Source organism: Ursus americanus, chromosome 3 (assembly GCF_024610735.1).
Source record: "Ursus americanus isolate L20-20 chromosome 3, mUrsAme1.1.p, whole genome shotgun sequence".
Classification (NCBI taxonomy): domain Eukaryota; kingdom Metazoa; phylum Chordata; class Mammalia; order Carnivora; family Ursidae; genus Ursus; species Ursus americanus.
Window position 1 is genome coordinate 50,906,321 of NC_142129.1, and position 25,346 is coordinate 50,931,666.

General features: G+C 42.7%; 1 protein-coding gene across 1 annotated transcript; it reads right to left on the reverse strand.

Annotated features, from left to right (window-relative positions):
- Nucleotides 1-2,943: 2,943 nt before the first annotated feature.
- Nucleotides 2,944-25,125, reverse strand: GPNMB (glycoprotein nmb). Its single transcript, XM_045793038.2, has 11 exons — nucleotides 24,960-25,125; nucleotides 18,412-18,564; nucleotides 17,406-17,549; nucleotides 15,274-15,438; nucleotides 14,059-14,217; nucleotides 13,421-13,732; nucleotides 10,652-10,750; nucleotides 9,687-9,789; nucleotides 7,593-7,807; nucleotides 4,486-4,579; nucleotides 2,944-4,035 (listed from the first exon to the last, which is right to left on the reverse strand). The coding sequence occupies exons 1-11, from the start codon at nucleotides 25,027-25,029 to the stop codon at nucleotides 3,882-3,884; spliced, it is 1,668 nt and encodes a 555-aa protein (XP_045648994.2). The 5' UTR covers nucleotides 25,030-25,125; the 3' UTR covers nucleotides 2,944-3,881.
- Nucleotides 25,126-25,346: the final 221 nt, after the last annotated feature.

The window sequence follows — 25,346 nt, forward strand, 5'->3', positions numbered from 1 at the left end:
TACCAAACTCCAGCCCTGGTATTTAATTTTTAACATTAAAACCTATACAATGCAATTAACAGTGACAATTGAATTAGAAATTTTGATTAGTGAGATGACATGATGATATCTGTGGGAAAATTATACAGAGAATTAAAATTGGTTAAATTCTAAAATACCATGAAGACACCCAAATTCCGAAGAGCCTATGGAAGTTGTCCAAAGCAAATTCCATTCCAGAATTTCAAAAAGGAATGGCAGTTCAGCTCTAAGCAACAGAGGAATAGCCTCTGCAGATTAGACTGCGGCCATTGGGTGACTGGCCAGGATGTGGGTGGGGGATCCAGGCCAGAGGTTAGGGCCCTCATTTCAGCGACCAACTGGAACCCAAGCTCCAGGACAGCAGAGTCCTTTTTTCTGGTTCACGGCGGTGTCCCCTCCAGACCAGAGCCTGGGACATACTGGGGATCAGTAAATGATGGTTGACGGATCAAAATCAGTCTGCAAAGAGTGATTCCTGGGAACTGACCTCTGAATTTTTTTTTTAAAGATTTTATTTATTTATTTGACAGAGACAGCCAGCGAGAGAGAGAGAGAGAGGGAACACAAGCAGGGAGAGTGGGAGAGGAAGAAGCAGGCTCATAGCGGAAGAGCCTGATGTGGGGCTCGATCCCATAACGCCGGGATCACGCCCTGAGCTGAAGGCAGACGCTTAACCGCTGTGCCACCCAGGCGCCCCTGACCTCTGAATTTTTAGGGTACATAATCCAGCAGCTTTGGGATGCTTTTTTGTAAAAAAAACCTTAAAGGATTCCTTCCCACCAGAAGCCCTGTCAGAAGGTGGTCACCTTCATCCCCTCAATGACTGTCTTCTCATTTGCTCTTTGCCTGTCTCTTAGGTCTGAAGTTATTATCTGTTCAGGATGTAATGAATGCACTGAAAGTATTGCCCTCTAAACTCTTGAACAATTGGAAATTCAATGGTGGCAACCAATGTTTATGAATGAGTTGGAAGTGTTCAAAGTGCAGACATTTATAGAAAGTCCTAGGTATAAGAAATTCCCAGAATAATTTATTACCTATGCCTTTCAATTTTCTTTGAAAGTTCTAATTCTCAGCAAACATTAATCAAGTCATCCCACTATCTTTCAGGTTGTTTCCCTCATTTCAGAGAGCAATTCAGCAGAAGTTAAATGACTTGTTACCAAGGTCACATGGAGAATATAAATCTCAATAATTCATGATTTCAGCCCTCTCTCCTGCCATTTGATAGACTAGAATAAAGGAAGTTTGATGGGGATTCCCACTGGCTCCCGAGGTGATCGACTGTGTATTTACTGCTCTCTGCTACCCCCTGTTGGTATGATAAGGGAAGAGCGGATCTCGAGACCAGTGTTTCTCAGTTAGGTCCTGGACCGGCAGGATTTCATCACCTGGGAACTGGTGAAAAATCCAGATTACGGGGCCCTGCCCCGGAACACCGGATTAGAAACTTTGGGGGTGGGGCCCAGCCGACTTGTAACAACCTGCAAGTGATTCTGCTGTAACTTGATATTACATTTCTGCTTTAGGAACTAACGTCCTGGCCTCCTAATCATCACAAAAATGATAAAGCCTCTTCACCTTGCTCCTGTCCTTGGGCCTCACACGGAGAATATACCCCTACTGCCATATACAGAGTGCTGGCATGCCATTCGTTCTTTCAGGTGGATTGGCAGCAGCCCTGGGAAGTACACTAGGGGAAGATTGCATATCCACTTTACAGATAGGCTAGGGCTCAGGAAAGGCCAAAAAACTTGCTCGGGGCTACTCAGCTTCAAATGGCAGGGCAGAATTCAAATCCAAATCTTCGATCTTGACATCCATGTCCTGGGCCTCTTCATTTAGTCCACACCAGGGCTTCTGATATTTGGGGCCAGACAGCATGGGGTGCTCTGTTGTGGGGCGCTGTTCTGTAGATTGCAGGGTATTCAGCAGCATCCCCGGCCTCTACCCATTAGATGCCAGCAGCACCCCCCCACCACCACCAATTACAACAACCAAAAACGTCTCCTAATATTGCCAATGCCCCCAAGGGGCACAGTAACCTGTGTTAAGAACCACTGACCTACAGCCAGCCCGTAATTAGAGAGAAATTTCAACAATCGTGTTCTGCAAATTTTGCACTCTTTGGAGATGGTTTCAGAAAAAAAGAGCTTATTTTTGGCCTCCAGGCCATCTATGAAGTGAAAGAACTATACTAAATGTTGGTGTCCACCAACTGCTTGAGAAAATCTTGACTACTCCTTAAGAAAACTAACAATTCTATCCTATCCTCTGGTATCCAGTGTGTATTTAAACTTCCCTCAGTTGTCACAAGACTACCTTTCAGAGCGGTTTTTGTTTTTAATGCTAACATGCAATCTAGATTCCTAAACTGCCTTGATTGCTGTGTCTCTTTGGTCTTTTCTAGTTTAGAACATTGGTCAACAAACTATGGCCCACGGGCCAGATCCGGCCTACTATCTGCCTTCGTAAACATGCTTTCGCTGGAACACAGCATGCTCTTTCACTTACAGAGATGGCTGCTTTCGTGCTACAATAGCAGAGGTGAGAAGTTAGTTACAACAGAAACTGTATGGCCTGCGAAGCCTAATATACTGACTCCCTAGCCCATTACGGAAAAAGTTTGCTGATCTCTGACCTAGAACTTTCCTCTTGCCTTTATTTTTAATATCATACTGACTGTTCAAAGAATCCAGAACACTTGCTCACAGAAACTCCTTTTTTTAGATCGATCTGATTAATATACATTTATGTATTACATTTATTGAAATTGAACACACTATATCTATTTTAAAATAGAAAATACTTACGAAATTATCAGTGCTCCATGGGACAGCGTTAAACAACTTTTTAGGTGTCCAAACTATAACGCAATAGAAAGGTGAACACTAAATTGGAAAAATAATTACAATTCCAAGATCTTATCTCTTTTCACACTTTATTTTTCACGAAGGAGAAAAAAAGCATGTCCTGTCTGACATCTGGTAGAGAGTTTTAATTACAAACGGAGGTAAAACCCTTACTGATCAAGTCCCTGTATCATTTAAATAGAGAAACCAGTAGGAAAAGCAGGGGCCTCCTTCTTTGGAAAATCATAATATATAATTTCAAATACATGCACTCGAGTGTACAGAAATTGAGATATATACACTAGGCTGTCCACACTCGGAGTGCAGGGCCGTGTACCTAACAGCATGCCTGATACACAGAAAGTACTCAATAAAGATCCACGGAATAAATGAATGAGTAGCATTCCTTTACACAGCTGGGCATGGCAGGTTGTCATGAAAATATTCACACCCATGTATCAGATTAGTATGTATGTATATACTAGTGTAAGAAGAATGCACAACACACTAATGTTTGGCCTGTTACTGTGTTGCTGGGAGCTCATGCGTGTTCACTGAAGTAACATTCAGTTAGCTCGGAACATGGATAGCTACAAAGCGACCGGCCTCTCCTTCCAGTGAACTGAGGCCAGACTCTAATGAATAGTACCTTCTCCCCCTACTGTTTGGACATAGTGTGTCTATCCCACTGATCACCTAAGGCATTATAAGTGAAACATAAATCCTAATGAAAGAAAGCACTGCTAACTGGTTTTATCAGTTCTATAACATGGCTGGGGCTGCACACAATATAATTCCTCTCTACTTCTCTAAGATGTCATTCAGCCTAAACAACAACAACAACAACAACAAAAACAAAAAAACCAAAAACCCTTTGGACCTCCTTAAGCCACCATATATATTTTAACAAGAATCTTTAGGAATAGAAGTTAATAGTCATCAACTCTGGCACAGCTCACATAATTGGCCCTGAAGACTGAGCTGCTGGTCAGAAATAAAGCTGAAGATTTAAACAGTTGCTGGTTGGTGCTTGAGCAATGGATCTTTTTCCTGGTTCCCAGGGAAGAACATGGCCTTTGCATGGTTGAGGAAGACATTCAGGCCTTTGCCTTTGACCACGATCCCAGTACTGTTTTCTATCAGTTTGTATTCCTTGTGTTTTCTGAAAACAATGTGTTAGACAGATTAAAAAAAGATCTCCAGCTGGAATATGTTACTTTCTAGAATCTCTTACATGCCAAGTACAAAAGGGTTAATTCCATTTAACCCAATCCACAGCTTTTAAGACATTGATGTCTTATGAAAGTATAGTTATTTTCCCTTCTTCATGCAAGAAATGTGCCTGCCTACTATAATTTGTGATTATATGTTAAACACTAAGCTGACACAATTATGTAAAGCTACTGATGTCTGGTAGCATTTTTAGGATTAAAAAAAAACCACAGCAAAATTAATAGTCTCTTTTGGTGTTCATCATTCAATGGAAGATTTTTCTCCCTTACAGAGACTGTTTAAAAGCAAAAAAGGGAAAATGGCTCACTTATGCAGAGATATGCAATTTAGTTTTGACAATATACTATAACAATTTAAAGTGTTAAAAGCAGCAACTTACTTGTATACGAAAAGGGTGATCACAGTGACAAATATGGCTAAGCAGCCAACGGAGACCATGGCACTATTTGCCATTCTTGAAGGGGAAGCTGGGTCTTAAAACAGAAGCAAGACAGTATTAGTGACATCTTCCTGCCTAGAGGACATGCTACTTGTAATGCAATTAAATAAATGAGGAAGGGAGCTATCAGAAGATATATGGCTCCCTCTGGGTTTTCAGTAATCTTTTCCATTAAATAATACATAGTCTTTGGGTCAGCTTATCTCCCATTTAGAGAATGAGTTATCATGTCTGGAACACCGTGTTAAGGGCTCAGAAGAGAGATGTCATGTCCTGGACACACCTGCTCAGGTCTCAGCTGACCCAGCAGCACCCACATGGTGAAGGGCTCCATGACCCTCCTGGCCGCTCCTCTGGCCCCATCTCCCACTACCTACCTTCCAGCTGTGTTAAAAATCCTGGGAGTGCCCTATCTTCCCCCTGCTCTTTCAAATCTCCATGCCCTCTACCAGGAATGTCCTTCCCCTGGCTCATTTCAAGTGTTCACCCCTTAGGGGTGCCTTCCATTCATGAGGGCATCGGGTCACCACACCTGCCTGTGTCACCCCTCTACTTGCCTCTTTCCTTCTGCCTCGATCACACTGTGTTGCAATTACTGCTTCATACATGTTTCTCTCCTCCCAGACTGTGGGAACCACAAAGCAGGGATTACATCTTCTCTGTATTCCCAGAAACCAGCCAATGAACTCGTCTCATCACTACTGCCAAAGCGTTACTAGAGTTTCTCTTTTTTCTCCATCCCCTCTGCCACCACTGCGATCCCAGCCACTGGCCTTCTCCCCCTGAGAGGATGCCTTGTCTACCTGCTTCCCCTTTCACCTTCCCATGATCCTTGCTTCCCTCAATAGTCAGAATGATCTTGAAAAGCATCAAACAAATCGTGCTTTAAACCTGCCGGTGGCTCCCCTTATGCACAGAATAAAACTCAAGCCCTACCAGTGGTCTACAACCATCTAAATGGACTGCTCATTCCTGAAAGTCAGGTTTCAGTTCAGAGGGGGCCCTTCACAAACACATGCTGCTCGGTGGGCAGGACTGTCACTGACCTCCCAATCTGGAGAGCCCACCGCTGTCCCCTGTCTCCCCCATGCTTGTTACTCTCCATGCCTGGACCTGGTTGTATTTTCGTCACAATGTCATCTTAGTGTTGTCTCTTTTTGCCCACAAAAGCGGTGGGGGGGGGGACCTTCTTCATCTTGTTCTCCACTCTGTCTGGAACTGCGTGTCTCATGCCCACAGCTCTGTGGGGCACGGAGTAGACGCTCAAGGAATATTTGTTGAAAGAATTGCAGGTGCTACACGAATGTTCATGGAATCAAGGAATAAAAGTTATTTCTGCTAAAAGTCTATGCGCTTGCTTTTGACCAAAGATCTGTTTCTGAAATTCTGACTTTGAAACCCACGCCATTAAGTTACAATTCACCCCCTGGATTAAAAGCTCTCTGAGCTTCCTTTATTTGGATTTTAAAAATGGCCCGGGTCACCTAAAGTTATCACTCACAGCAAGAAGAATGAAAGGAAAGCAAATATCTAAACATCTAATCTAGATGACAGAGCAGTGGTTTGCCAGCCCTGAGGAAGCCTCGTAGAATAGGTGATGACCCTAAAAGGCTGTTCTAAAACCACGGCAGCCCAGAGAGTAACCACAGCAGCTCCCGAGGTGAAAGCTCGCTCACTCGCTCCGTGTGCCTCAGGCTGCCTCCCTCTTCCGCGCCCTCCCAGCTCCCCACCCCGGGCCACATGGTAACTGCCTTGGAGGAAGCAGGGCACCTTTGTCTCCTTGTTTTGTTTTTAAATCTGTGCCTTAGATCTCACCAACTATAAGCCCTCATACACCTAATTATATGTATGGTTACTTAAGCTTTCTTTCAATGAGGTTAAAGCTGGCTTTTATACAGTTAATGAGTAAATCTATGTTCCAGTACATTTTAGCTTATGAGATAGGCTACAAATCCAAAGGAGTTGTGAGTCAGTCATTAGGTTGGACCTGACAATACTCAACTTAAACAGCAAAATAAGTGTTGTAATGTGTACACAATTTAATCTCTCTTTCCCGTTCCATCACAAAGCATTTCTTCTAAGAGATAAAGCAGTATCTTACAACAAAGTTGACTGTAAGTGAAATTCAGTGAGGGTCACTGGGTGGAGTCCTAATTTGGTGATTGGGAAAATTGGAAGCCACCAGTAAATGACGATTTCTCAATGAAATTCCTTAGTCTAGTTTGCTAGCATTTCACCTCTCCAAACATCAGGGGGGCAAAGAGTAGATTTGCTGGTGAACATCTGAGGACTAGGCAGGTTGGCTTGTAACTGTTTCAGTGTAATGCTTGGTAGACTTTGGGAAGGGAAAGAGAGGACACATGGGAAGTCAGGAAGGAGCCAGGAGTCCACCTGGTTTCTCATTTCTCTTCTTGGCTTCATGTCTTTGCCTAGGTGGATTCTAATGACAACAGGGTACTAGTCTCTCCCTTTTTATAATTGGAGAACATTGTTATTTTTTGATATTAGGCTTTATACTTTTCCCTTGATATATAAATCTCTTCAAGCACGCAATGATCATATCCCATTATTACTGGGCCACGATCACAGCTGATTTTTTTCATCAAAAGACTTATCTTTGGTCATTATTTTATTGGGTCTCTCTCTCTCATCCCTTCCCTAAGTAGATTTGCCGTTGGACTTTAATGCCAGTTGTCCAATCCACATTAACGATAGTTCAATGATTTTTGCACTGAAATAAAATTAAACACTGAGGGGAGCCTGGGTGGCTCAGTCATTAAGCATCTGCCTTCAGCTCAGGTCATGATCCCAGGGTCCTGGGATCGAGCCCTGAGTTGGGCTCCCTGCTCATCGGGAAGCCTGCTTCTCCCTTCCCTACTCCCCCTACTTGTATTCCCTCTCTCTCTGTATCTCTGTGTGTCAAATGAATAAATAAAATCATTAAAAAAAATTAAACATTGATAGTGAAGCCTTGAATGGCTTTAGTACAGGACACACACAGTGTACCTGAATATGAAATGTTTGTACAACCATAAAACAAATCTTACCTCTTGTAGGGACAGAAACGAGGGTGCTCGTGAGGGCCAGACTTGTATTATCACCCAGAGTGAGGTTCATACAGTATGTCCCAGACCCACCGAAGGCTCTTCTCACAGTCAGCAAGCACGTATCACCCATGTCCACATCCACAGGGTCGCAGACCGTGTGGTAGGTGATCTGGCAGGTAGGGTCAGAAACTATGGTACAGACCTCTGTGGGCGTGCTGAGGGGACAGATGGCACAGAGGGACGGAGATGTAATATCAGCTTAAAAGGGACAATCATAATCATTACCTGGCCATAAAATTGACTAGAATTCCACTTGAATTCTACTAGAATTAACTTGAATTCCACTTTATTCTTTTATTCTTGCACATGATGTAAGAATATCAAACCATTTGATGTCAAATTGTCACATATAATTTACTCTTCAACGAGCCTGGGTATGAGCTACTGTTTCCCTGTATCCTCAGAAAAGTGTGGCCCTGGGCATGGAGGAGGAAGAAATTAGGAACCACCCCCCCCACACACACACCATAAGGCAAGGGGCTGTTGGAAACTGTGTGAAGCCCAAGTCATTCCTCCACACCTGGGCTCCCTAGAATCTCTGCAGGTGTGGTCAGCTTAGGAGTTGGGCAAAGACACTATTAAGTGCCAGAGCCGGGCCACCTGGGTCTCTGCAGAGGTCCAACAGTGACAGCAACAGTGGCTGCTTAGGCAGTGTTTACTCCGTGCCAAGACACAAAGCTCGAGGTGCGTGACATGGTCTTGCCCATTCCTTCCAAAGACCCAACGAGGGAAGTAAGATTAGCCTAGTGTAGCTGGTGACAAACTAGCTTGGGGAGGGGAGACAATTGGTCCAAGGTCACAGAGGCAGTTAGGGGTGGAGCTGGGACTTGAATAAAGGAGGTTTGACAACCACGAGGCAATGTGGCCATGCACTACTATCATAGGCACTTGTGAGTGGACCCTTGTGAGTGGACCTCTTGGAGGGAGAGACCGCGCTCCGACGCTGGGTCTGGTGGGGGGTGGAATGGAGGACACGCTCTCTTCTCAGCTGGCCTCACTCCTCTGTCAGGTTTTTCTTAATTTTCTGTTATCACCCCCCTCACCTCTCCCCAACTGGAGAACTTCTTGGCTATCCCTTTTTATCAAATAAGGCCACCATTTTTATACCATCTCATTCTCTTGATTAATTTATACATTTACATACATATATTTTAATTACTTAATTTACCTATTACATGTAAACTTGTGAATGCTTTAGCCTATTTAGTTAATTAATGTTGTATTTATATATTAACTTATATTTAGTCTATTACATAGTTCTAACCAACTGTAGGAAATCAAATTATATAATGCATTAGAAAAGCTTTGTAGGGACGCCTGGGTGGCTCAGTCAGTTGTGTCTGCCTTCGGCTCAGGTCATGATCCCTGGGTCCTGGGATCGAGTCCTGCATCGGGCTCCCTGCTGGGTGGGGAGTCAGCTTCTCCCTCACCCTCTCTCAGGCTCACTGTCTTTCTTTCTCAAATAAATACAATCTTTAAAAAAGTTAAAAAATAAAACTTTAAAAGAAAAAGAAAGAAAAAAAGGTTTGTCAAGTTTAGAAAGACAGAATTATTGGGAATTCCTATTAATTCATGCTAGGACATGGCCGTTCCACACTGGCTTCCCACCACTTGGAGGAGCCTCAAGGAGCCTAAAAGCTGGCCTCTGAGCCAGACCATAGCCTGTGAACCATGCCCTGCAGGTACCCACCATCTACGGGGGCAAATTCTATAATCACTGTGTGCCTCAGGGGACTGATCTGCAAAATGAGGAGACTCAGCATTGGGTAAGGATTCAACAGGAGAACAGATGTAAAATGTTAAGAACGTAGTTAAGTGTTCAATCAATAATTACTATTCAATTTCATCAGCGGTTTAAAGGTAATGAGCAGGGTTCAATCTAGCAAAACAAGTGTGTGCTTCTGAGCACCTCGTGGGGCCCTTCCTTGTCTCTGCTGACTGATGAACCAGGGCTCTAACTCAGCTTCGAAGGGGAGATGGTGTTATGACCTCTGCTCAGGCTGTGGCCCGGTCCTCTGACTGAGACATACTCACATCCCTTGGCAGGTCACGACAAAATCCATCAGCGAGCGGTCGGGCTGTGGCTCGGGCCTCAGGACGTCCGTCATCTGGATGATGCTGACCTCCAGTATTCCGTCTAACAGAACACCCCCCACAGAAAAACACATCAAAATACAGCAGAGACCAAACCGAACCATCGCTTAATAAATCAGAAAGCCACACAAAACAGACACGGCTGCCTCGCCACTCTGGAATCACACCAGATCTGGGAGTCTACCCTGAAGTGTGGAGATGTGTCTATGCAGCCCTTTCAAAGTCAAACTGAATTGCTCCTCGTTGCAACCTGGCTCTTCATTTCTGGAGCTTTTGTATCCGTTTGAAGGCTGCACTCCTTCTGGGCAGGAATTTTGGAGAAAGGTAAACCCTGGGGAAGATGCAGCCCTCGGGCTCAGGCCTCACAGGCGGGATCTCAGCCCCGGGGTGCACAGCTGCGGATTTACCCCCATCTGCAGAACTGGGGTGCCTGGGCTGGGCTTCACCCCCTGCCCCTGGCCATCTTCTCTGTGGGGTGCTTGCGGGCAGTGCCTACAATACACAGCCATCTGTGGTAGCCCCGTTCATCCCTCTTTCTTACACACTAGACGTGGGACTTCGTGAAATCAGCTAGGGGAAGGAAGTGGCAGTTGTGGGAACTTGCTACTGGCCTTCCTTCCAGGCACATTCATTCAGATTTCTGGAATGCACAGGGTGGGGCATCTAGGCTCCGGGCAGGCTCATTAGTAGGTGGGCCTCTCACTGGGCTCATTTTCACCAGAACGTCTAAGGAAGGCTGGGGTAAGCCAGTGGAAATCTGGAAACTGGTAGCGTCTTGGCTTGTGCCCCGGTGGTATCACCTTGAACAGAGAGTAGGGGCTCCTGCCCCCACCCCTCCAGGGTCAAGAGGGTGAGAGGGTGGCACGAGGTAGATCCTAACATCCTTCCCCTCCCCGCGCTCTTACCTACGATCGTGATGGTGGCTCTAAAGTAACCGTATCTGTTAATATGGCAGGCTTCGTCAGGAGTCGCCCTCAGCTCCAGGGCGTTGTCACCAGCTGGTGCTGGAGAGTTAGAACGATGAGATTTTAGATAGGTTGCTGAGAATGTAAAAGACGTACATAACACATGATAACCCAAATCTAAACATCTACCTGTCCTTTAGAAAAAGTCAAGAGTTCTATACTATTAAATTACTGCAGAAATCTGAACCAAATATGTGATGATTTACAGATGTGAGAACTAGCTAGGAGGCGTTATGATTGTTAAATTATGTACGTAACCACAATCCTGCATCTTCTTTAAACACAGGAATCAAATGAAAGGTAGAAGCCATATTACAATGTGTGATACAACAGTCATGATGAAAGCAGGCAGGCTGTGATAGATAAAATCATATTTTAGGGGCGCCTGGGTGGCTCGATCTGTTAAGCGTCTGCCTTTGGCTCAGGATCATTATCCCTGGGTCCTAGGATTGAGCCCCTTGTCTGCTCGTGCTCTCTCTCTCTCACAGGCTCTCTCTCTCAAATAAGTAAAATCTTAGAAAAAAAAAAGACTAATGCTAAATAAACTCACATTAAACCCTTTACCATTTAGAAATTTCTAAACAGTTCTAGATATTACAGGCATCTGCAATTTATTTTGAATTTTACACCTGGTCTCCTTATTTGTAAAGACGACCATCTAACTTACAGAAAAAGAAATTCTCTTACAGAAATATCAGAATGAAGCTATATGATTAGAGTTGTTCAGTGCAGTTCTATTTGTAACTGGAATTAGGATTAACCTAATCAACCATCAATAAGAGAACGGTTAAATAAATTATACATTTATATATGAAATGTTATTTATATACTAAGCTTATACATACTACAAAATACTATGTAGCCATTGAATAAAGTGAGTTACAGTTTATGTACTGACAAGGGAAAGATGGCCATGTTTGTTAAGTGAAGAAAAGCAAATTACAGAACCATATGTATAGCATGAGCCCATTTACTTAAAAATTAGAACACCACCGCCTATGTATATTTATAGAATACGTTTGTAAAGGTATAGAAAAAGATTGGGAAAGAAATGCTATTAACTATTAACAAGGTTTAACTCTTAGGAAGAGAATGTGAATAGGGACTTTCACTTTTATTCTAGGCTTCTCTATTGTTTGAATTTTTATTAAGGAACATGCATTAATTTTGTAATTTAAATCATTTCAAAAAAGAATGAATCAACATCAGTAATAACTTACAGTGTCTTGATTTAGATATGCCAAATTTAATGAGACTTCATTTTATTAATAACACACTATCATAACAATTTATTATTTATAACAGGTTTTGGTAAAAACAAGAATTGCTCCACGTCTGGACATCATGCTGGAGTATTTCCTCTGGGCTTGGTGATGGCGCCCTCTTGTGACCAGTGGGAGGATGTCAGTCTATTACCATTCCCTTCACACTGGGATGCTGAGTACTTATGGCAGAGTGGGGTAGGGTGGGGCATCAGATGGAAGCTAACACTTTCCAAAGTAGACTCTGAAGAACGTCTTAAATACTATTGGTAGAGGAGTGGGATTTAATTTATTATGCCTTATATCCAGAACAATCTTTTTTTTTTTTCAAGATTTTTTTTTTAAGATTTTATTTATTTATTTGACAGATAGAGACAGCCAGTGAGAGAGGGAACACAAGCAGGGGGAGTGGGAGAGGAAGAAGCAGGCTCCCAGCGGAGGAGCCCGATGTGGGACTCGATCCTGGAACGCCAGGATCACTACCTGAGCCGAAGGCAGACGCTTAACGACTGCGCCACCCAGGCGCCCCTTTTTAAAAAGATTTTATTTATTTATTTGATGAGAGAGAGAGACAGCGAGAGGGGGAACACAAGCAGGGGGAGTGGGAGAGGGAGAAGCAGGCTTCCCGCTGACCTGAAGGCAGACGCTTAACGATTGAGCCACCCAGGCGCTCCTATCCAGAACAATCTTAATGTCTAGAGTCTTTCCAGCTTACTTGTGGAGAAATATTCTCAAGGTACATTCTTTCTTGGGCCATTTGGAAACTAGTTTCAAGTACAGCTGTGTTTTCATGGGACACTAGGTGGATGTGGGCAGGGCAGGGAGGAGAATGGAAGTGGGGAGAAATGTGGGGGGGGGGAGAAAGAAAGTGGGGATGGCCTGAATGTTTATAAAGGGCCAAAGTGTTTTCTCATATTGAGAAAACATGGGAGCGAATCAGAAATGTGATGGAGGATGCCTGGGTGGCTCAGTTGGTTAAGCATCTGCCTTTGCTCAGGTTGTGATCCCAGGGTTCTGGGATCAAGTCCCACATTGGGCTCTTTGCTCAGCAGGGAGCCTGCTTCCTCCTCTGCCCACTGCTCCCCCTGCTTGTGCTCTCTCAAATAAATAAATACAATCTTAAAAAAAATGTGATGGGCCAGACAGGGAAAGCATCTGTACACGTAACAAGGACCAGTACAAATTAGGAAGGTCAAAGAATGGCACTTAAGTCACGAAATTCTGCTTGCAAAGTGGAATTTAAACATACTCTTCTTTCTTCCATACTATAACTGCTTAAAATGGTGATAAGGTGGCTAAAGAATGACAGGTACAGAATAGGATCACTGCAGACTCTCCACACAATCCTTTAAACTAGGGACCTAAGCATGTAACCTATATTATTAGATTTTTTTTTTTTTTTTGGTGTTAAAGAACGCCCCTCAAAGATCACCCGGAAAACACTTACATAAAGGAGAGGTGGGTTCTGGAGGTTTGGGTGAAGGTGAAGGACAAGGTCCAGGCACTGCAGCTTGCACAGTGAGGTTAAGGCTGAAGGTTCCATTGAGCACATATGTGTGATTCAAAGTTGGGTTGTTGGAAACAAACAGACCAGTATTATCCCCGAAGTTCCACTTGTAGTAAATGGCCGACTCATTGAGAAAGTGGCTAGGGTCGTGAATCAGGACATTGAACATAATGGGGAGGTCCCTGAGGAAGGTTTCATCAGATAAATTTCGGTCATTCTTCTGGTACATAGTCACAAATACAGGAACGTGATCTGAAAGATATACCCGAAAATAGAAAGAACACATGATTGCTTGACTTTAGGTGGATGACTTCAATAATGCTTTTACGTTCAAAAAGTTAAAAAGAGGGATAATTCAGCATCATTTCCCCTTTTCCTATGCAAGTTTTCCAGGGTTTCTCCAAGTTATTCTGAAAACATAGATGGAGTACAATATAATTAAATATATAAGTGAGGGAAGGAACCCATACGAATTGTAACCTAGCCCAGAACACTTGGCTCTAACTCTTTCTTAACCCACTAACATCACCAGAACAAAGTGCCTCACTATCAGTTAACCTTGAGCTCACACTACTCACCTGTTACCACATACACGTCTTTTACTTTTGCGATGGGGATGTACACATGCCGGTGTCTTCTATAAACAATTACTTCCATGAGTTGAGGGCCAAGTGTCACATTGGCTGTGTTTATAGAAACTCTTGCTGAACCCCGTCCTAATTTCTGCAAATACTGACCTTTGAGAGGATGGAAATTTTTAGTTATTGGCCACATTACGTGATCATTCTAGGAAGCTGTTGTTTCTTTATGACTAGTGACTGCTACTTAGAGAATGCTCTGGAAAAGGAAAAACAGGATGGGGATGTGGTCCTGGCTGCTTCAGAAAGGATGATGGTGCTCATTTTATGTAAAACCTTGTAACACAAACCCACCGTTACATAAATATAATTGTATATAGTTGGTTAAAATGAAAAAGAGCAGTTTAGTGGGATAATACTGTTAGTCCTTAGTTTACAAATAAAAAGTGTTTATAAGTAAGAGGTCTGGTACTTGAAATACATGTGTTTCCCAGAGAAGACCCATTCAATGCAATGGTGAGGTGTCTAAGGGAGTTAAAAATATTTATTCAAAGATCTACCTTATTGTTATAACAATATTACCATTTCAGCTATATCATTAAGCAGTTTCTTTTCTTTTTTTTTTTTTAGGGGACTAGAATCCTCCATTTTCTAATAGAATTTGTTATTTAAAAACATAGTAATTGATGAAAAAGTTAGGGTATAGTAGGCGTAAAAAGTAATGCAGTGGTTCTATAAACACATTTCTAGGACATTCTTGACTCACTCTCTTTCTCCAGCCCTAACCTAAATCTGATTACCACTGGCTAGCTTGTGAAAATAATTCCTATCCTTCAGGGCCCAAGGATTTTCCTAATCCTATTGAGACACCCAGCACAGATGTATGATTGGACCAATAGGGATGGTGAGACGGTTGCTTGCAGGGATGTTTAAAGACCCATGTTTATTACATGGTCAAAGGTATCTGAAAAATACACTAAGCTTCCCAACTATATGTGATTTGGAATCGCCTTTACCTTGAAACGCAGAGGCAGTTCTGTTGGAGGTTATAGGGGAAAGAGGTGTCTTTCAGGGGGCTAGTTATACGTGAGGAAAATGTTAGTTCTGGCATTGAGAGACCACAGAAGCCACTGTTAGTTGAAGGAGACTATTAGTTAACTCTGAGACTTCAGATATGGAAATTCAAAGCCAAGGGGGTTTTGTTAAAAGTCCAACCAAGTGTGTGAAAGACGTAGACAAAATTCCATCTCTTCCATTCAGGGTGGTGAGGGAAAGGCTTTCCGTCAGGAAACACATGGTGATGGTGTTCGTTGGGGCCATTTCCCCAGCCACCTTCCTCGCTCCAGTTGTAAACATACAGGTCAGGAGATGGACCAGTATCTAAACAGAGAAAGAAACAAGCCAGGCTTGTCATCTGGGCTCAGAATGCCCAACGCTCATCATTGAATTAAACATCTTTTCAGATTTTTCATAAATATAAATACAGTTGGACAACTAAAACCCTAATTTTGAGAATTCATCCGGTGGTGTGTATTTATGACCTGTCCATTTTCTGCCTATAGGTTTTATTTCAGTAAAAGTTTCATATAAAGCAATTATTCAGAAAGGTCCAATCTAGAGATACCACAATATATTTATGTTTAATAATGGATCTCCACATCACAACTGTAATTGAAACCAAATTGAGGTATGCTTTATCTTTTTATGTTGATACTGCTATCTGTAGGGTTTTTTTTTTTTTTTTTTAAACTCTGAGTCATTTGGCATCAAACAACTCTCGACTCCTAAAGATTTGGGCACATATCTTCTAAAAATACGGACATTAACCTACATAACCACAATATCATTACCACTCTTCCTGTAGTCTAATCAAGGGTCACATTGATTCAATGAATCTTCAAACAATTCAGAAAAAAATGGATAGATAGATAAAAGTAAATATGGCAAAATGTTAAAATTGTTTGATCTAAGAAGGAGGTTTTGGTGTAACTGGTGTACCCTGATTTCACCCTTTTTGTACATATGACATTTTTTCTTTTTAAATAATCTCTACACTCAACGTGGGGCTTGAACTCATGACCCCAAGATTGAGAGTTGCATGCTCTCCCAACTGAGTCAGCCAGGCGCCCCAACATATTTCATGGTAAACAAGTCATGGTCAGTATCTTTTCATCTAGAACAGTTTCCTCACCCTCTTGGTTTTTTATGTCACTGACATTTTTGAAGAATCTTTTTATCTATCGATCTATTAGAGCCATTTTTATTTTTTATTCTTAAATAGTCCCAAATAGTCAGGGGGAGTCCCTTCAAGCTGGCTTTTGTGGCCTTGCGATTTGTCCCTGTTAGTCCTTGAGTATTTACTTACTTGGGTACAGTAAGAGGTGCCAGACTCACCTGTTACTTTCCCTGCCCCAGACCTGGAATCAGTATTTTCCCCAAAGGTCCCTGGTTCCTTTTTGTGGTGATAGATACTATATAAAAATTTTCCTAAGTCACAGGGATTCCTTCATATAAAAATGCTCAGAGGGCTAAAATGTCATTTGAAACATTCCTAAGAATTAGCATTTTTAGAAAAGAGGAAAAACTACTACAAATATTAAACACTTAACACTTTAAAAAGATCACTTTTTATACAGAATCTAATGTTTTCCTAATAGGACGATGATAAATTAATAAGGAATGAACACATCGACAGTTTAATAGAAGTTCTAAGTCATAAAACCAGATCGTAAGTGCATTTAACAGTCTTGTCGCTGATTGAAGAATCTCAGTAATTGCTCCGAGTTTTTGAGAATGTGCAGTTCTCAAGGTAATTTCCTGATGCATTTGTGTTCCTTTGTGCTCTTTAACATGTACAAAGAGCTTACCTGCTTCACGAGCAAAGCAAAACCACAACATACACATCGTAGCATTTGCACCAGCCACACAACATTTGCTTGCACAATACTTGTAAGCAGAAATTAATCTGATTGGCAAATATCTGTCAAATTGGCTATTCTTCGAGTATCCAAAAGAATTTCAAGTTATCAAACCAAAATCTGAGAATCAACAAGGTATTCTCTGGTTAACCAACTAGACACTAAGAAAAAGCTAAGCATGACAATGTCACTCTTGAAGAAGTTTCCAAGTGGCAGAAAGCCAACGGTTTGCTCAAGTGGGTTTGGCTAATGTTGACATAGGAACTGGATGGAGCAACATCTCCCTGTCATCCAGTCTGAGGAGGGGGTGACACAGGGTGACAGCATCTTGCATTTACGGAAGCACCTGGGAGCCTTTAGGTTTATGAGATGGATCTACAGTAGTTAGGAGAACTAGCCTGTTCCTGTGGCATGAATAACATTCCTTACCGTTTCTGCAGTTCTTCTCATAGACTATGTTGCCACTGACATCTTCCTTTTGGCACCTGGGGAATACCAGGTCTACCACAAACGTGATAGTGGAACCCACAAGTGCTGGTGAATCACTGGTCAGAATCGCCTGTACATGGCCTCCTAGCATATAGAAAAGTGCAGTTTAATGATCAAGCATCTTTTCCCTTTCACTGATAAACAGAGTTGAACCTACCAATGGGGACCAGAGCATCCCTATGCCTCTCTCTCTCTTTTTTTTTTTTTAAAGTAAACACTATGCGCAGCATGGGGCTTGAACTCATGACCCAGAAATCAAGAGTTGCATGCTCTCCCGACTGAGTCAGCCAGGTGCCCTCCCATCCTTACGCCTCTTAACAATAAAATATTTTCCGGATTCCTAACTTTTGCTTTCAGGGTACAACATTCTAGAAGGAAAAAAAAAAAGGAGGTCAGACCAATTAAAGAATTCTCTGACCATAGAAAGAACATTTACTTAAAATTTAAGAAATCTGGTTAACTGGATTGAAGAAACAAGTTTTAAAAGGTTTATATTTTTTAAACTCAAGACCGATGACTAAAGGACTTATTCTTTCATGCGAATGGAAATATACCCACTTTCTGGTAAGCCACACTTTTGAGATGATCAACACTGCTCTAGTGTCTCAGATCTACTGAAGAGGACCATTCCCAGATTATGTCAATAGGTTTGAGGCTAAATCTGTTTGCTCTCCAAAATCTTCCAAGAACTACAAACTTGTCAATTTCTAAGTGGATTAAAGTTGTGTGTGTGTGTGTGTGTGTGTGTGTGTGTGTGTGACCTAGCCACAATGTTGAGATAAAGAAAGATTGCCAAATCCAGGTGGCTTCCACTTAGAGGCACTCTAGGTAACTAGAGTATTGGCATTCACAGAAGCAACACAAGCCGTGTGATCTCCAAGTCTACAGTCTATGAGACTAAGTCAAATAGGAAATGACAGTTGTTGGGCTTGAATACTTGATTTACCTTTCCAGGAGTTTTTCCACCTTGGGTCTTCCTTCTTCCACACTGGATACAGTTTTTCATTCCATTCGTTTTCATCTGAAGACCAGCCAGCTAGTTGGTTGTGCTCTCTCATATAATCAGAAGTTCTTTCATTGCTCAGCACATCATGAAATTCTGTATCAATATTTGAAAAAGAAATTATTTTGTCTACTCCATTCATCATTTAGTATTTACTTAACAATAGTTAAAGCAACTTCTCATTTCGTAAGTTTGGAAAGTCATACTTAATATTTCAAGTAAGTCAAACAGAGACTTTTACTTTAATGTCTATTGGAAATAGCTTAAATACAACTATTCAGACCCTCTTTATGTACTTTAAATGAGTCAAGGAGGGGCACCTGGGTGGCGCAGGCGATTAAGCATCTGACTCTTGGTTTCCGCTCAGGTCCTGATCTCAGGGTCATGAGATTGAGCCCCATGTTGGGCTCTGCACTCAGTGCAGAGTCTGCCTAAGACTGCCTCTCCTTTTCCCTCTGTCTCTCCCACCCCGTGGTTGCTTTCTCTAAAATAAATAAATATTAAAAAATATTTTATTTATTTACTTGACAGAGAGAGAGCACAAGCAGGGGGAACAGCAGACAGAGGCAGAGGGAGAAGCAGACTCCCCGCTGAGCAGAGAGCCCAACTCAGGGCTCTATCCCGGGACCCTGGGATCATAACCTGAGCAGAAGGCAGAAGCTTAACTAACTGAGCCATCCAGGCACCCATAAATAAATCTTTAAAAAAATTAAACGAGGGGTGCCTGGGTGGCTCAGTCGGTTGGGTATCTGCCATCTGCCTTCAGCTCGGGTCATGATTCCATGGTCCTGGGATCGAGTCCTGCGTCCTTGGGCTCCCTGCTCAGTGAGAAGCCTGCTTCTCTCACTCTCTCTGCCTGCCACTCTGCCTACTTGTGCTCTGTCAAATAAATAAATAAATAAAAATCTTTAAAAAAATTAAATGAGTCAAGGAAAATTTTGGAAGTATTTCTTAGCCATTATTTGGTTTCTTAATACCTATTCTCTGAATATTTGGATTTGATATGCTATAATTAGGAAAATACTGATGCTAATGAAATTCAGACCAGCTTTGGCATCTTTTCCCATTCTTACCTGTTCTCTTGGCTAAAAGAATGCCAGGCTCAGGAATGCCTCCAGGTTTCCAGGAGATGCATACCAGTACTGGAGAGCCCACTGTTGAACAATCTAACATTTTTACGGCCCCATATATGGTCTGACTTGGTGAATGTTCCGTATGTACCATGTAATTTACAGGTTTTTTTTTAACATCATTTATGTTAAAAGCTGGTTGATAATGTTTTGAGACTTCTATGTTTGTGATTTTCTATTCGTTATTTCAATTACTGACAGAGGAAGGTTGAAATCCTTAATTATTTGCCAACTTGCCAATTTCTTCTAAGCTCTGTCAGTTTTTGCTTAATGTATTTTGAAGCTCTGTTTAGAATTGCTGAGTCTTCTTCATGAATTGATCCTCTTACCATTAGGAATTGACCTTTGTCTCTGGTAATATTCCTTGTTCTGAAGAACACTTTGATAGTAATGCTTAGTGGTTAAGTGGTACATCTTTTTCCATCCTATTGTTTTAAATGGATATATATATTTCTATTTGAAGTGGGTTTCTTGTGGACAGTATATTGTCTTTTTTTATTTAAATGTAGTCTAACAATCTCTACCTTCCATTTGGAGTGTTTAGGTAATTTACATTTAATATATTTATTGATATAAATAACATGATACTATCTTGTTATTTTTCTATTTGTCCCATTGGTTCTTTATTCCTTTTCCTTCATTTCCTGTACTTTCCGGGGTTATTTTTGGAGTCCATTTTATCTCCACTTCTGGCTTATTAGCTGTATCTTTTTGCTTTTTTGTTAGGAGGAGGCAAAAGCCTTTCGTTCTTATAATGGAGACAGATGGAATGGGAAAGAATACTGAAATGAATAATGGAAAATCCAGATGTCCTACAATGAGTGAATGTTACAAAACTTGGTTTCTAGTCTTGATTTGGTTTACTAAACAGGCTGTGTTGACCTCAGGCCATGTCTTCTCTGGGCCTCCAAATCAGATGGGCGCCTGGGTAGCTCAGTCGTTAAGCATCTGCCTTTGGCTCAAGGAGTGATCACAGGGTCCTGGGATTGAGCCCTGCATCAGGCTCCCTGCTCTGCTGGGAGCCTGCTTCTTCCTCTCCCACTCCCCCTGCTTGTGTTCCCTCTCTCGCTGGCTGTCTCCCTCTTTCTGTCAAATAAATAAATAAATAAAATCTTAAAAAAAAAACAAAAAACAAGACAAAAACCAAATGTCTTATGATTCTGTGAGATTGTTTTTATTTGGAAACAGATACTAAGTGAGGGCAGGAATGTAGGTTTATCAATAAATGTTTATGACTGGATATTCATTCGACTTGAGTCATGGAGTGGTAGAATATTCAATTTGGAAAGAACTAACATTAGTTCAAATCACTTCATTTTATAGATGAAGAAATTTAGGCCTAGAGAAGTGACAGAATTCACTCAGGATCACCTTTAATGGCGTGGAAATCAAGATTCACATTTTTTGGTACCTAGGACTGATTTTTTTCCACTGTTCTAAAGAGTCTTCCTCTTCCACAGATCCTGAGAGAAAGTGAGTGTTTCCAGAAATAATCGAAACACAGGTTTCTCCTCTGATTTTAAATGTCAGAAGTCAAAGAAAAATACAAACTTAGAAGAGTGACAAGGAATAAATACATGGGTCCACGGAACAAAATGGAAAATGTAGAAACAGACCCACACAAACATGCCTCACTGATTTGTGATAGAGAAGCAAAAACAACCCAATGGAGTTTCAAAAGGTAGCCTCTTCAACAAACGGTGCTATCAGAAAGTAAGCAGCATAGGAGAAATTTTCATGCTCCAGGCTAGGCAAGAATTCTTTGACTTGACACCAAAGACATGATCCATAAAAGGAAAAAATGATAAGTTCAACCTCATTAAAATGAAACACATTTGTTCTGTGAAATAGCATGTGAAAAAGATGAGAAGACAGATTACAAACTGGGAGAGAATATTTGCAAACCACATTTCCAGGAAAGGACTGCTATCTAGACTATATAAAGAATTTTCAAAACTCAACATTAGAAAACAATCCAATTTAAAAAAATGGGTAAAAGACCTGAATAAACATTACACTGAAGAGGATATACGGATGGCAAAGAGACACATGAAATGATGTCCAGTGTCATTAACTAATAGGGAAATGCACATTAAAACCACAGTTGGATATCACTCTACACCTATCAGAATGACTAAATAAAAATAGTGATGCATCAAACGTAGGCAAGAATGTGAAGACACTAGATCACTCATACATTGCTGGCGGGAACCTAAAATGGTACAGCTACTCTGGAAAACGGTTTGGCAGTTTCTTGTAAAACTAAACATGCAATTAACATGCAACCAAAACATTGTACTCTTGGGCATTTGTCCCAAAGAAATGGAAACTTACGGTCACTCAAAAACCTGTACATGAATGTTCACAGCAACTTTATTCAGCAGCCCAAACTGCAACAATCCAGATGTCTTACAGTGGGTGAATGTTTAAACAAACTGCCGTATACTCATACTGTGGAATACTACCTAGCGATCAAAAAGAACGACTGATACATGCAACAACTTCAATAAATTAGGTTGAGTAAAAGAAGCCAATGCCCCTAAATGACATACTGTAATGATTCTATTTATAATAACATTCTTGAAGTAACAGAATTATAAAAATGGAGAACGGATTAGTGGTTGCCAGGGCAGGAGGCGGGGTGGGAAAGGGAAGTTGGTTTGGCTATAAAAGGATATGAGGGACCCTTGTGGTGAAGGAACTGTTTGGTATTTTGACTGTATCAGCGTCAATATCCTGGCTGTGATATTGTGCAATAATTTTACAAGAGGTTACCGTTGGGAGAAACTGGGTAAGGGATACAGGTGAATCTCTTTGCATTATTTCTTAAAACTGCATGTGAATCTACAATGACTTCAAAAAGTTGAGTTAAAAAATAGAATAAAAGACACCCAAGAGTAAGCGAGTTTTAAAAGAAAAAAAAGAGGTGTGGGGGGAAGGGGGGGTTTGAAGTGCAGAGAAATGGAGTCACACCCAGCACCACTGTGGCTTTTCTCTCTCCATTCTAGAATCTCTGCTCTGTCCACCAGCAAAGAGGGGGTGGCCAGGTTGCTTGTTAACTACTTTGTCAACACCCGCTCTTTTTTCCTTTTCACCAGGGCTATGATTAGAAAGTGGCAAGGAATCCCTCGGTGTTTCATACAATGGTAAAGTCTACCCATCCTTATTTTTTTCTGGACAGAATATTAATCTAGGGCAAGGTGAAGACAGGAATGGTGGGTTTTGCTACATTTTGCCTGATAGGTTGGGACTCCTCTCAAACTGACAGCCAACATTTAACCTCAGGCTAATCTGTTTCACTGAGCAGAGCAAACTAGTACTGGGGAAAGAAGGCTAGAATTAGGCATGGGGTCTCCACTGACTGTCACTTCTTTGTCCCTCCATCTCCCAGGACTGCAGACTCCAGGGAAATCTGTCCTGGGAGCTACCCTGAGGTAAGACAGCTGCTACCTTGTAGGACTCCCACCCCAAGCACCTTCTGTTAGCTGAGCTCACAACTGCCCCACTACCCAGTTTTGTAAATGAGGAAACGAAAGCTCGATAGAGCTAAGTTGCTGTGGCCCAGCCCCACAGTTGGCAGGGAACCCAGGTCTGCCCAGCTGCAGGAAGGACAGTGGTTGGCTTGGGCTTTCTTCCTCTTAATTGCTGTGTGGCCTGGGGCAAGTCACTTGCCTTGTCTGTGGCTGGGCTCCTTGTCTGGGAAACATGACCATCAAAGTGCCAGCCTCTCAGGACTGTTCTGAGGCCAACAGGTCCCAGCCCAGGCACCTTGTTGATATCCTTGCATCTGAGCTCCCTCATCAAGGAGGTGGTGACTTTTCTCCTGGTCTAGTTACAGGAGATGGCAGGATGGGGGTCTCTGGTCACCAGCAAGGCCCAAGCCTCAGGGCTTAGCTGCTCAGAGCAGATCTGAACCTCCCCCTCACTCCAGGAGCCCTGCATCCCCCAGAACTCCCTTCTCATGCCTCACCCCTGCCTGGGCCTCTCCAGTCCAGGGGAAATTCACCTGTATTCTGGGGGTACCAGCGGTTTCCCCTCTTCTTCTCTCAACCCAGCACTCCTGCTGGGGTCCCACCCTGCAAGGACAACCTAATTAAAGGACTTTTCCTTCCCACAAGGAGGAAGAGGAGAGAGAAGAGGGTTTGCCCAGGCAGCCCCAGCCATGCATCCGAGATCCTGCTCTCACAGAAGTGGGCCCAGCAGGTGAAAAGCCAGAGAACTGTCTGCTCCACAAGGTGGTTGTGGGGATTACCCGAGTGATGGAAGCACGGCAGCAAGTAGTGACCATATACAATGGGCACGAGGTGGAGGCTGGCCTCTTCTCTACACGTACCCTCCCCCCGCCCCTGGAGTTGTCTGGGAAAATCAAGACCCCTGAACTTTTCATTCAGTGAATGCCCCTATTCGGTTGGAGTGAGGTGGAGAGGACCTTCTGGTTGATGGATAATTCACTTCTTTCTCCTATCATTGCTGCCCATCCCCTGGACAGGGTATATGGGCTGCCCGTAAGTGCAGGGGGTTGAAACCCTGGTTTGCATTCTAATCCCAAGAGGAGGGTGTTTTTTCTTTTTTTTTTTTCTTTTTGTTTTAAAGTAGGCTCCATACCCAGTGTGGAGCTCAATACAGGGCTTGAACTCATGACCCTGAGATCGAGAGCCGAGCTGATATCAAGAGTCAGGGTGTTTAACCGACTGAGCCACGCAGAGACCCCACAAGAGGAACGTTTTAAACAAGGGGGCTCCACCCCCACCTCCAAAGAGCCTGCTTTCATTGATCTGGGCAACAGTTGTTAGAAAGTTCCCAGCCTCGAATGCGGGACTAGAACGGAGACCCCGGGCTTTGGCTCTTCTCAGTAACCTCCCCCGAGAGGCAGCAAGTTCCCACAGGTCTGCGAAAATGTCCAACAGGACTAGCAGCAGCTTCCGGGCTGGGATGATCAGTGAACTGGTCTCTAGATTTGGGGTCCTGTTTCACTTGCACTCTCTACGCTGCTGGAGAGAAAGTAGACGAAGTTTAGTGGGTGGCACTGCTTTGTTCTCAGGCCAGAGATTGTTCCCCTCACACCTCCACCCTCCCCATGTCTGGCAAGAGAGAAGGTGGCAACTGCAATGGAGAAAAAGCTCCCTAAGACGGCGGCTGCATGGCTTTTACTTTCTGAGGGCCTGAAGCCAGAAAGGAGCGGGAGGCATTCTGCTGTAGTTTCAACACTCCCAAAGGTTTCCAGAAGAAACGAGTGAGCACAAAAGCTTCCTGAGGACCTTCAGGAAGTCAACCTTCGGGCTTCGACAATGACACCTCAAACAGCCCATCACTTTGGCTGACAGACAAAGAATGGGTTAAAACAGAGACTCCTCTACTCACGTTTGGCGGTGTCAAGCGGCAATCTTGCAGCCAGAAGCAGAAATCCCAGGAAACAGTAGAGACATTCCATGCTGACTTCTCACGGACTCAGGCAATCAAGGTTTAACTGAACTCCTCTGGCTCCATCCGCTAAGAACAACAACGCTCTTCTGGCCTCGGCCCTGCCCCACGCCTTATTTTAATTAAATACAGGGCGCCCCGGGGGCAGATCATGTGATGGTATTAAGCAGTCTTGCCTGATCTGGTCTCCCGAGTTCAAGCTCTTAGGACTCATGTGCTTCTGACTCACTCACTCTTAGCATCTATTTTTCTCTTTTTTACAGGCACACCGTTTCTGTGTTGTGAGTCCACATTTCTAGGTAAGGGACTTCCTTTCCTATGGACCAT

Excerpts from the sequence above, each read along its gene's own strand:
- GPNMB (XM_045793038.2), bottom strand. The coding sequence starts at position 25,029 with ATGGAATGTCTCTACTGTTTCCTGGGATTTCTGCTTCTGGCTGCAAGA. Across the intron at positions 17,550-18,411 it reads GTGGAAAAACTCCTGGAAAG|GAGGCCATGTACAGGCGATT; the intron begins GTAAATCAAGTA and ends TCTATATGCTAG. Across the intron at positions 13,733-14,058 it reads AGACGTGTATGTGGTAACAG|ATCACGTTCCTGTATTTGTG; the intron begins GTGAGTAGTGTG and ends TATATCTTTCAG.